General features: G+C 52.8%; 4 protein-coding genes across 4 annotated transcripts; 2 read left to right on the top strand and 2 right to left on the bottom strand.

Annotated features, from left to right (window-relative positions):
• Positions 1–1,436: 1,436 nt before the first annotated feature.
• HETIRDRAFT_53075 (MFS monocarboxylate transporter) lies at positions 1,437–3,510 on the top strand (the record flags this gene model as incomplete). Its single annotated transcript, XM_009552870.1, has 13 exons — positions 1,437–1,544; positions 1,626–1,648; positions 1,733–1,757; positions 1,830–1,905; positions 1,954–1,973; positions 2,038–2,205; positions 2,273–2,427; positions 2,489–2,552; positions 2,609–2,735; positions 2,795–2,926; positions 3,004–3,112; positions 3,170–3,357; positions 3,431–3,510. The coding sequence occupies 13 exons, from the start codon at positions 1,437–1,439 to the stop codon at positions 3,508–3,510; spliced, it is 1,275 nt and encodes a 424-aa protein (XP_009551165.1).
• A 700-nt stretch (positions 3,511–4,210) lies between these two features.
• Positions 4,211–5,442, bottom strand: HETIRDRAFT_245910 (uncharacterized protein; the record flags this gene model as incomplete). Its single annotated transcript, XM_009553171.1, has 4 exons — positions 4,211–4,390; positions 4,473–4,694; positions 4,784–4,946; positions 5,009–5,442. Coding segments are annotated over 4 exons (999 nt in total), but the record flags the coding sequence as incomplete, so codon positions are not given.
• A 793-nt stretch (positions 5,443–6,235) lies between these two features.
• Positions 6,236–9,801, top strand: HETIRDRAFT_455108 (uncharacterized protein; the record flags this gene model as incomplete). The annotated part of the gene is made up of 6 exons (XM_009553172.1): positions 6,236–6,548; positions 6,605–6,958; positions 7,014–7,418; positions 7,484–7,768; positions 7,824–9,494; positions 9,584–9,801. The coding sequence occupies 6 exons, from the start codon at positions 6,236–6,238 to the stop codon at positions 9,799–9,801; spliced, it is 3,246 nt and encodes a 1,081-aa protein (XP_009551467.1).
• A 2,448-nt stretch (positions 9,802–12,249) lies between these two features.
• Positions 12,250–12,618, bottom strand: HETIRDRAFT_429983 (uncharacterized protein; the record flags this gene model as incomplete). Its single annotated transcript, XM_009553173.1, has 1 exon — positions 12,250–12,618. One exon carries the CDS (start codon positions 12,616–12,618, stop codon positions 12,250–12,252), a length of 369 nt encoding a protein of 122 aa, XP_009551468.1.
• Between the last annotated feature and the right edge of the window lie 25 nt (positions 12,619–12,643).

Below are 12,643 nucleotides of genomic sequence, written 5' to 3' on the forward strand. Positions count from 1 at the left end.
GATCGTAAATCCAAGGAGCATGATGAAACTTGTGGATTTCATTTCCGTGGATTCTCTTACGGCCACGGCGTTCCGTCGATTCCGTCTACTGATACTCTATGGTGATGGGTATCTGTAGTATCACATAGGTTTACATTGTGCTCGGGTCTAGTCCAGGTGAGTGTTTCGTGGAAGCTGAGGATGATTGGCTGAAGCCTAACGCACATATGCTTCGCAACTGTGAAGTAGAACAGGGAAGCAGCTTTCTGGAAGATTAAGTATCATGTGTCTATCCCCTTCATAATGACGCTACGCTAAAAAGTCGCTTGTCAGTTGGCAATATGATCCTACTGCCCTGGAAGTGTCGTTCATCTCTATTCATTGACTGCACCAGGATGCCATGGCATGCTACTCAAGCATCCAGTCGACAAAAGAATGTGTCTGAAATGGCCATCTTCGCATCTTCGCACCTTCGCATCCCTTGCTAAGTTCGCACAACTTCCACAATTTCCAGTCACGATAGGTCACATATATTGGTCGTTGCACCGAATCCGCGAAAGCTTGAATGCAGTCTGGGAGCCGCTCATCATGCATGATGGGATATTGAGCTTCCTAACTTAGCTTGTTGCTTCAGAAGGTTAAGTGATCTGTGGATCATGACAAACGGCCTGGGTTCACGCTGTTCCCGGCCCTTGAAGCTTGACGCCCTGTGATGAGCGAGCGTCCAACGGAATAGATGAACTTATCTTCGTGCGCTGCAACAAGCCTTGCTTTCCGCATTACCCGAACAGTAGCATGTCGGGATTGGGGGCAGAAAATCCTTTGCGCAGTTTTGACCTTGCGGACTTAACCGAGCAAGGTCGGACGTCGCCCAATCTGTAACTTCTGGAGATCAGAGTGCTACTAGTCTCCCAAAGGCAGCAATGTTGGCGAGCGTTGGCGACTCTCCTTCACCTTCTTGACGTGGTCTCCGGATATCAGTATCTGACTCACATACGTACAACGACAAGCGACAACGCCTACGCCTGTTCACGCGCCCTGCCTTCTTCTCCGCCGTGTCGCACATTACTCAAATGAAACGCCGACTTATACCGACTTACCAATACTAGCCAATACTAGACCAGATGTCCTGACGAGTCAGAACATGTGAATGGTAGTTATTCAGGCGCCTCGTTGCACTTTCCGACATATAAAAGAGCGGTCCGGTCTGTATCCATACAGGATTCCGGCTCAGTTGTTCTCGCCGCGGCAGAGACTCGGAGGTTCTCATCTCCCATTAAAACTGACTCTTCCCGCGAGTATTTCTCCTGCGACGACCTCCATCTCCTCTGGCACGACCTCGTTGACGACCTATCATGTCCGATCCCGAAAAGCAACTCACGCCGATTTCTGGCCACAGCTTGAGTCGCACCGTCTCTGGCTCGACGCTACACAGGGATGACTATCGACGAAGAGAGATGGAGGCGACCGAGGCTGCTATCATTTCCCCTGAGGATGCAGACAAGACACTCGGCGATGATGATTTTCCTGACGGTGGTTTTGAAGCGTGGTTAGTATGTGGAGGGGTGAGTTTTTTCTCCTTTCCGCTATTTCCCCGCGCGGTCTTTGTCAATGGGAGGTGGTGCTCACTTTATTTTTCTTTACAGGCTCTTTGCTCAAATATCGCAACGTGAGCCTAGCCCCCGTACGGCCTCTACCCCTCTTGTATCCGCAACTACTGATTGCTATGCTCTTAATATGTGACGACGAATAGGTTCGGGTACGTCAATGCATGGGGAGTGCGTGATTATTCATGACTCGAAGGCCGTATACATGTGTTAAAGACTGACACGCTGTGTGCGCTCCGGTAGGCCTTCCAAGCGTACTACGAGACAGATATATTGAAGGACTCATCACCGTCGACAATGTGCGTGACCCACCATCCCAGTCTCGTAATTGATCTGTCTCACCTGTCGTGATGCAACTTCTATAGAGCGTGGATCGGTTCGTGTCAAGTGCGCTCTTTTTTCGTATGGTTTTTTTTTTCTTACACATTCACCACCTGGTATCCGCACATAGTATGCCCTCGTCTTCCTTCCCGCGCTGGTTACCGGCCGGATGTTCGACCTTGGGTACTTCAAAGGACCTTACTTAGCTGCAAGCATCCTTCTCGTCGCCGCAACGTTCCTTATTGCGCAGTGCAAGGAATATTGGCAATTTCTACTCTGTCAAGGTATCGCGGTCGGCGTCAGTCTATCTTACATTCCTTACGAGTGCAAGATCTACCACTCACAACTACTTCATCGATCTACAGCTTGCTTCGGGAACGATATTTGGTCCTGTGCTTGGAATAATTTCTCATTGGTTCAAGCGCCGTCGCGGCCTTGCGCTCGGCATCCTTGCTTGCGGGTCATCCATCGGTGGTACTATCTTCCCCATCGCGTTTAGGAACCTCGAACCCAAAGTTGGGTATGTGCATTTCCCCACCTTTTGCTCGAGCAGTGTTGACCTTTTTCCCTCTTGAATCTAGGTTTCCATGGACGATGCGTATTTTTGCATTTATCTTGTTGTTTTTCGCAACGATCGCAAACCTTGTGCGTCTGCATCTCACTCTCCCTCCCATTGGCAAGCACTAATCGTCCTGCTGTAGACGCTCAAACGTCGGCTGCCTCCGGTCAACGTCAAGGGCGGCCTCTTCAACCTACGCGTGTTCAAGTCCGCACCGTTTTGCACGTATACAACTTCTAGCTTCATAGCTTTCCTTGGGTTGTACACAGGTGCGCCTCTTCGAATTGCTAGATGTGTCTGCAGCTGAGCATTGTTTTTTGCTGCGTAGTTCTCACGTATATCGACGCATCTGGACCAACACAAGGCGTCTCTCCCGGATTTTCTTTCTACCTTGTGTCCATCGCCAACGCGAGCTCGGGTGCGGGTCGGCTGATGAGCGGTATCCTCACTGATCACTTTGGTGTGTTGACGTCCTTCCTCCCTTAATTTTCATCACCCATTGAATTTTCTATACCTCCCCGAATTGTATTTTGGTAGGTGCATTAAACATGATGACGCCAATGACCATGATGGCGGGGATCATCACATACATCTGGCCATTTGTCAACGGCGAAGCTTCTTTGATTGTCATCGCTGTCCTTTACGGGTATGGTCATTCCGCCGTCTTCGTAGCGCCTCCCCCCACTAACTATACACAACTCAGGTTCTCTTCTGGCGCCTACGTCGGTCTCCTCGCGGCGCCAATGATCGCGTTCGGTGAGACGGGCGACGTCGGACGTCGGACGGGGATGTATTTCACGATTTTGTCTTTCGGCGCTGTCGCGGGCCCACCGATTTCTGGCGCGATCAACACTGCGACGGGTAGTTACAAGGCCGTGGGCATCTACGCCGGTATGTCCCTCCGCAGCTTTCCGCTCATTGACTGCCGTTAACAATCTACTTTTTTTTTTCCTATGGCGGATAGGCACGATGATTTTGATCTCCGTTGTGCTCATGTGCGTGACTCGGCATCTGGTATTGAAGAGCCTCTGGGGCAGGTTTTAATTCCTGGTAGGCTGGGTTCCCATTATCGCTTTATCCCAACATATTATCTATGCATGCGTATCTACGTACACACATCAGCGCCACACTCTACGAGGCTCAAAATCCAGGATGTCTCACATCGTTGCAGGCAATACCATAGATACACAGGATACATAGAGGTTACGATCCTATTTCGGCTAGAATTTTCTGATTGCTCATGGCACGGATGGGATTCTCGAAAACACAATCGGGAGACAGGCGACATTACAGAAAACTAATGCACAAAACACGACAATCCTACATGCGATACAGGAATCTTTCACCGATACTTAGAATAAAACAAAAGGACAGCAAAACAAACAACTTTCGATGAGGATGGAAACGAGTCTCCCACATCGATCTACGCCTTCCGCAGACCACAGCAGTCCGTACAGCAAACTGTTCTGAAGCCGTGGGTCGTCACCGGGCCTCCCAAGTCTGGGCCTTCAATATTCGGAATCGGCTCTGCCAGCGTCGACGAGCTAGCCCCCGCATCCTCTGGAACGGTCGCGACAGAACTGTCGCCGGCTTCCCCGCTCTCAACGCTAGGGGCTTGAACAATCCCCTCTCCAGTGTTGTTTGCATTCTGACCTGCACCCGGCGCCTCACCCGGGATGTCCGCCGAAGGAGCGGCTGGAATGGGCTCAGGCAGTGGAGAACCGGAAGTCCAGACTCCGCCTTTTTGGTACCACACCTTCCCTCTCGGGAGGATGATCGTGCGCAGCGTGGGGCAGGCGGCAGCCCACTTTACGGCCAGTAAGGCTTCCTGTGCTATGGTCGCGGGCGGGCCGGAGACCATGTACGTCAGGTACTGGAGATTGTTGAAAGTGGAGAGCGTGGTGGCACATTCGAACAGGTCGACCTGGGCGGTTGTTGATTTAAATCAATTTCGATGATCAAACCAGCGGATGTGGGACTAAGATGTGTGCTGGGATGAGACGCACCATGTTATAGTCTACTCCCAGCGCCACGATGTGGAGCGCTATAAGATCAGGAAGGCGGGAGGATAGTTGTTGGAAAAGGTTATAGGGAGAGGCACAGTCGATCATTAAAAGAGTGAGGCGTTTGATCTTGGTTGAGGGTAAATTTAGAGTATCTAGAAGTTCCGGGCTATCGTCGGGGTAGAGGGAGAGAGACATGGCTTCGACAGGACGGCCAGTGATCATCTGGACAGAATGAGTTTACTCGTTGCACTTTTGGATATCAGACGCGATGGAGTGGGGCATGGCCCGAATGTGTGAAGACGCAGACGTACCTGACTGATTACGGAGGGCCCCGTGTGGACAGAGCGAAACGAGCGCAGATTCGGGAGTGCGTCAGGGTTGAGTTTGAATTCCCCTGTGGTTTGGAAACCACGTAGTGAAAGGTCCTGGATTTCGGGTTGAGCGTTGAGGAACATGGCCAGTTCAGGGTCATACCTATAGGGAATTGTCTGTGAGATGAATGATGGCAAAAAAAGAGGTTCGATGTAAATAATAACCTGACGGAGGTGGTAAGGTAGCGCAACTTGAAGGGAGCGTTGAGTGGGAAGAACCGAGCAAGCGGGCGTCGATTGTCCGAAGAAGAAAACTCGATTAGAAGAGACTTCAGGTTCGGCAGACGCTCGAGCGTCTGTCGAACCATCGTCAAGAGAGACATCAAGAGAGTGCAGTCGTCGAAGTTGATCTCGAGATTTTTGACGAAGTCATGGCGGGAAGGTAGATACTTGTCGTTCGAGGGATGTGGAGGCTTGGATAAGGATTGCAGGAGATGTACGGTCTGGGTCTTCGAGAGGTTTACCAGGTCGCGATAGAGCACACGAGCAGCGATGGGATGGACAACAGAGTTGGTAAGGAGGAGAGGGAAGAGATCTGACGGCGATGCTATGTCGCAGCAGATATGGTCAAGAATCTCGGTGGGGAGGCAGGACGACAGGGAGCGCAGCATGTTGACAGGCAATGTGAACTATGGGTCTGCGCAAGTTGGCGAGTGCGACTGGCAGGTGAATGAATCTCGCGGAAATTGTTGTGACTAGAAAGACACCATAAGACAAGCACGAGTTGAACAGAGATATCGGGAGCCGATGGCACGCACATTGGAGAGCTGCTCGTGGCCAAGCGCGAGTCTCGAAGCTGGGTGTTGACCCACGTAACAGAAGGTCGGATCAACGAGGATTTATTTGACGGTATACCTACGAGCCTCAATGTCCCTAGCAGAGGACAAGGCGGTCCTTTGGTGGATGACGGTTCTCGTCGCGGAACTTGCCGACCCGCCTCCAACCCTAATCCTGAACATCATCTCCTCTCTCGCCCTCCTACGCAATCTTCCCACTTTTTTCCTTGTAGGGTATCCTCACGCCTTAGATATCTAAATTCATCCATTCTCAGACCAGATCTCTGTGGCATTTATCCAGGCGTATATCTGGTCGAGGTCTTTCTTTTCCGATGGCATACAGATCAACTGACGATCTCCTTAGTAGGACTTGAGCGTCTTGGATCTCGCATATTTCTCCGGATCCTGCAGCTATCTCGCACCCCCCTCGGAAAATAAACGCCTGACACCTGCAAGCTGCGCTCATCGTGGCACAGATCTTTGGACACACATACTGCGATCAACTCTCTTTCGATCATACATCATACATCATACATTGCACCTTTCCTCGACCTCGCACTGTAGCATCATGACTGAATCGGGATCGAATCGCCCTATAAACTCTACCTCTCCCTCCATGCCTCGTCGACCATTCGATCTCGTGATGGGTGGCCTCATGAAACTGGGAACGTTGACGCTAGATTCGTTTCTGAATAATCCGGATGCCGATCCACCTCCTCCAGAAATAATGTTTTACGCGCATCCTGCCGACACAGCAGAACTGCTACAATCGTCACTTTTGACGACGCCTGCGGGGACGTCTGATGCGGACAGCAAGATCCCTCGGCATCAGAAGACCCCGCTCTTTCTCTTGCACCAGGTCTGCTCTCAGATATTCGGAAACATCGAGCCTTTGAAATATGAAATCATAGACGAGGGGGGAAGAGACAGTACGCGTTTCTCGAGTCTGTCTCTGCTTTATACGCTGACTTTGTCGCCGCGACAGAGAGAAAATGTATCCTTACCATCACGCGCCCTAACGGATCCTCACGGTCGTACACCACAAAGCCAGAGTTTTCGCGGAAAAACGAAGCTAAAGGCGCAGCTGCGACTATCGCAGTCGACATGGGCGCAATCGACTTCATCAAGAACGGCGCCCCCGACCACTTGAGCATCAAGAAAGGCCTGGTCCTTGCACCCTTGGACGCGCAAAGCAACCAGGATATGCTCATGAGCCTCAATGCAGAAGTGGAGAAGAACGAATCTGTCAAGGAAATCGAGCAATGCTGCATTGAGTGGAGAGCGCGGCGCGTGAAACCACATTGGGTAGAGTTGAGTGACGCCAAAAACGACGGAGGAAGTAAGGAAATCACGTTCAAGAGAGCTTGGCGCTGTGCTCACTGTCATATCCACAGAACTCGGCTGTGCACTGCGCATACGACTTTCACCTCACTCCGTCCGAGTATACTCCGTACCTATAATATATGGAACGTATGTTGAGGCGCAGGGCACTTGCGCGAAGACCGCCATCGAGGAAGGTGTTTTGGAATTTATCAAGTATGGGAATGGCCAGCTACGGCCGCCAGAAACGCAGTTTCCAAACGCTCTTCACGACGAAGACGAGAGCGCCTTGACACCTCTCGCTCCCCTTTCTCTCCAAGGCTTCTTCGAATCTTTGCCACGGCCACTGCCTGAACCACTCGAAGGCAAATCGCTCGCAGAGTCGAACGCATCGTCGTGGCTCAACGTACTCGTTCAAGCCGCTCGAGGCGCGAGGCTGGTGCTCAACTTCATCTGGATCACGGACCCCAAGTTCGGCTGTAAGTCCCATTCCCACCTTGCGTCTCTCTGTCACCTCTTGGTTTTATACACTGTCTTCCCACAGTGCATGGTTGTCTCCTTCGAGTCGAGCACCCTGGCGGGTACAAGTCTTTTCTTGTGGACCCTCAGTTTCCCAAACGCGCAGATGCGAAAATGGCCGCATGTTTGCTGGCAATATCTCAAGATATCGCAACCTATATTCGCGAGATCGGCGCCGCTGTGGAAGCCAAAGTGACCCCCGAGGCCAGGAAGCGCGCGATGGAATCTATCCTCCCTTTGATCCAATCCGAGTATATCAAGATCTGGCCAAAGCAGCCTGACATGTTCCTGTTCCCGAGGGATAAGGATGGTGAGCTTTTGTTACGCTCCTGACGTGATATTGCTATGGCTGACACCGGTAATAGCTTTGGGATGCGAAATGATGCTGAAGCTTACGGCTGAGGCGAGCGGTGCAGACGTCCGTCGATGGACTGTTCCAGCTGAGTATCGCAATAAAGCCGATGCCAAGGCTGCTGTGCTCAACGTTGCATTCGACAACGGTGCGGTCGAGTTCCTCAGGTTTCGTGGACAACCCCCGCCAGAGAACTACGTGGTTAATCTGCCGGTTGGGATATCCACCGAAGGGAATAAGAAAAGAAAGGCCAGCGACGAGCCAAAGGAGCGGACAGACGGCATCAAACGTCAGAAGATGGACGTTGGCGGGAAGAAGGGAATGTTTCCGTTTCCTGGCAAGGGCAAAGGAAAGTATCCTCTCAGTGCAGGGTTTCAATCCAAACCCAGGATCGGTCCCATCACGCATAATCCCAATTCCATCCCCGTCGCAGGCGGAAACCCGACATACCAGCCCGCAGAATCCCCAGGAAAACCTGCACACGGTAAGAACAACTGGACCAAACTCCCTCAGGCTATACCTTACGGCGAGGAGCGGGCATTCGGTCCACCCCCGCGTCAGATGGGTTATATACCTGCTGCGAGCAGCTCTGGGTTTCCGATCGAGCCAGGCGAGGTGCGCGCATCTCCTCACTCGAGGCTCCCGCACCCCCACCCAGACCCGTTCGCGATCCCTCATCCGAGTGCGCCCCCGCCCTACTTCTACGCGGCTGATGAGCCCGCTGGATCCTACCCCGCCCCCCCTCCAGCGTACGTATCGCGTCCTCCCTACGATGTGTATCCGAGCCCGCTTCCCAGTGGTGCGTACCCACCGGCGGACTACGCGGCGGTCGTTCGGGATCCATACTACGAGTACGGGCGACCGTACTACGATGGGGATCCCGATCCCGTGCGAAGGCCGTACGGGCCGTACCCGGGCCCGCAATCATACCCCGAGCCCCCGTATCACGACGCATACGCATATCATGCGCGCGCGCCGCGCCCAGGGCGCGCACGGTATGCCAGGCGCACGCATGCGCCGGGATACGAGGGCGCGCCGGTGCGCGAGGGCGAGGAGGCTCCTAGGATCTGGGAGCCCGGTCCTCATGCGCACCGGGCGAAGAGCTCTGGCGGGTCGTCTGTGCCGTCTGCGCCGTCCGCGCCCCGATCTGCGCAGACGAGCGAGAGCCGTGATACTGAGCCTTCCGTCGCCGCTGCAGATGAACGGTCTGTTGCTTCTGCCTCTGCCTCTGCCTCTGCCTCTGCCTCTGAGCATTTGAATGCCGCGCCCGTCTTGGCTTTGACACCTGAACAGCCGTCTCCGTCTCTCGCGTCTCCGTCAGAGGCAGAGTCTCCGCAGAGCAAAGCTCTGGGGATGGCCAGTGTTCTTCCGCCCGTTTCCGATGTATCTGCACCCGCGCGCGTGTCTCCTACTCTTGCGCAGGGACCTGCGGATTCCGTGATTCACGAGCCTGTGTCTGTGCGCGATGAGAAGCAGGTGAAGCAGGAGATTGGCGAGCCTCGTGTTTCGCCCGGCGTGCCTGGTGCTCGTGCCACCGCAGCGGTAGCCGTGTCCATTCCCACTGGACCTAGGAAGAAGAGGAAGAAAGAGCCTGTCGTCGAGGCAGAGCTGCCCCCCTCCCCCAACGCCAAGGCAACAGATGCATCCGAGAGGGCCGACAGGCCTCGCAGGGCCGCTCTAGAAGGTAAGTATGCTAACCCCCATCTCTCACGTTCCATGTGTCTCATTGTCACACCTCACCCACACCCCACCCCGTCGCACCGCCTTGCTCAGAACACTGCGCGAAAGCGGGCATCTCGCCGCTGCGGTTCTGCGAGAGCGTCGTGAGCGAGGAGGGGGCCGAGAAGCGGTACAAGTTGTGGGTGATCGTGGGGAACGAACGGATGGAGCTCCCGACGACGTTCGCGAGCGTCGTGGACGGGCACGAAAAGCTGTCGAGGCAGATTTTGAAGAGGCTAGGGGGTGGGTCGAAGAAGGTGAAGGCGCCATAGCGCCTGCCACGACCGGATCGGGGATTTTTTCTTTCACTTGCTGTCTTGCTCTGCAAATTGGTTGTCCTTGCACCTGCTCTGATGTCGTTGTGTACATGCCCGGATCTATCAAACAGTCACAACTATCTCACTGTATTTCTGTGCTCTCTTTGTGGCTCTTGGGCCTCATAGAATGAGTGTATGTGCAGGCACAACGTACGTGCTTCGCTCCCCCTCCCCCCTTTTCTCGAGCTCGACCTGGACGCGGGTCATCGCTGAACACATATTTGTTCGCTCGCAGATGCAAGACAACACGTCAGAATATACCTCACCATTCGACGATCTCGTTCCTACGGTGAGCAGAATTCCTGCACTGTCCACTAGCACCCCTCCCGGACCGTTGCGCGCAAAACGCGACATATGATGTTTTAATTTTATTAGACTCCGATATCTCATGTGGATAAACTTCAGATCAAACACGCTGATTCCGTTTTGCGATGCCGCATCCGCTCTTTCTCTCTTCGTCGGGTTGGGATTGCGTTGATGTTGACGCTGATTTTGATCTTTGTTCGCTCGTAGATGCAAGACAACAGTATTCGACAATCGCGTTTCCTACGGTGAGCGGAATTCCTACACTGTCCACTGGCACCCCCTCCCGGACCGTTGCGCGCAAAACGCGACATATGATGTTTTAATTTTATTAGACTCCGATATCCCGTGTGGATAAACTTCAGATCAAACACGCTGATTCCGTTTTGCGATGCTGCGTCCGCTCTTCTTTTCTATTTTTCGTCGAGTTGAGAGTGTTTCGACGTTGACGCTGATTTTGATCTTTGTTCGCTCGTAGATGCAAGACAACAGTATTCGACGATCGCGTTTCCTACGGTGAGCAGAATTCCTGCACTGTCCACTGGCACCCCTCCCGGATCGTTGCGCGCAGAAACGCGACATATGATGTTTTAATTTTATTAGACTCCGATATCTCATGTGGATAAACTTCAGATAACACACGCTGATTCCGTTTTGCGATGCCGCATCCGCTCTTTCTCTCTTCGTCGGGTTGGGATTGCGTTGATGTTGACGCTGATTTTGATCTTTGTTCGCTCGTAGATGCAAGACAACAGTATTCGACGATCGCGTTTCCTACGGTGAGCGGAATTCCTGCACTGTCCACTGGCACCCCTCCCGGACCGTTGCGCGCAGAAACGCGACATATGATGTTTCAATTTTATTAGACTCCGATATCCCGTGTGGATAAACTTCAGATCAAACACGCTGATTCCGTTTTGCGATGCCGCGTCCGCTCTTCTTTTCTATTTTTCGTCGGGTTGGGATTGCGTTGATGTTGACGCTGATTTTGATCTTTGTTTGCTCGTAGATGCAAGACAACAGTATTCGACGATCGCGTTTCCTACGGTGAGCAGAATTCCTGCACTGTCCACTGGCACCCCTCCCGGATCGTTACGCGCAAAACGCGACATATGATGTTTCAATTTTATCAGACTCCGATATCCCGTGTGGATAAACTTCAGATCAAACACGCTGATTCCGTTTTGCGATGTCGCATCCGCTATTTTATTTTATTTGTCGATTGCTTTGACAGTGACGCTGACGCTGATTTTGATCTTTGTTTGCTCGTAGATGCAAGACAACAGTATTCAACAGTATTCGACAAGCGCGTTTCCTACGGTGAGCAGAATTCCTGCACCTTCACTGGCACCCCTCCCGGATCGTTGCGCGCAAAACGCGACATATGATGTTTCAATTTTATTAGACTCCGATATCTCATGTGGATAAACTTCAGATAACACACGCTGATTCCGTTTTGCGATGTCGCATCCGCTATTTATTTTATTTGTTGATTGCTTTGACAGTGACGCTGACGCTGATTTTGATCTTTGTTCGCTCGTAGATGCAAGACAACACATTCAACAATCGCGTTTCCTACGGTGAGCGGAATTCCTGCACTGTCCACTGGCACCCCTCCCGGACCGTTGCGCGCAAAACGCGACATATGATGTTTTAATTTTATTAGACTCCGATATCCCGTGTGGATAAACTTCAGATCAAACACGCTGATTCCGTTTTGCGATGCCGCGTCCGCTCTTCTTTTCTATTTTTCGTCGGGTTGGGATTGCGTTGACGTTGACGCTGATTTTGATCTTTGTTCGCTCGTAGATGCAAGACGACACATTCGATAATCGTGTTTCCTACGGTGAGCAGAATTCCTGTACTATTTAGTGTCACCGTCATCCCTCCCGGACCGTTGCACGCAAAAACGCGACATATGATGTTCCGTTTAATCAGACTCCGATATCTCATGTGGATAGCCTTCAGATCACAAAAGCTGATTCCGTTTTGCGATGCCGCGTCCGCTCTTCTCTTCTCTCTTCGTCGAAGCGGGATTGCTTTGATGTTGACGCTGACGCTGATGTTGTCTGTGCAAGGACCAAACTTCGAGCCCCGACTTCAAGCGTTGAAGGGCGTGGCCCGGATCGCCCGTTGAACGTTCTCGCCGTGTCCGCGAAAGATCCGCCGAATTGCTGACGAGAATTTGGACTCGTAAGCGCGAGCAGACGTCGAAGTGTCAGGGTCCTTCCGTCGACTCTTCTGCCGAGCGATGAAGCGTGCAGCTTGACGCGTGACGAACGTCGATGGATCTCCGACCAAGGGGCTGCCGCCGGCGGTGTGCGTTTCGCCTGCCCATCGGCCGTTCTCGACCGTCGGGCGCGGCGATCCAGTGACACTTGCGACGAAAACGCTCGCGCTTCTGACTTTGGCCAGAAACGACGCTCGGTCGGAAGGCGCGAATGCCGCCGTCGTCGCCGAGTCTGGCATTACCTGGAGCGGGTCACATGCCACG

The sequence above is a fragment of the Heterobasidion irregulare genome (assembly GCF_000320585.1).
Source record: "Heterobasidion irregulare TC 32-1 unplaced genomic scaffold scaffold_11, whole genome shotgun sequence".
NCBI classification, from domain to species: Eukaryota; Fungi; Basidiomycota; class Agaricomycetes; order Russulales; family Bondarzewiaceae; genus Heterobasidion; species Heterobasidion irregulare.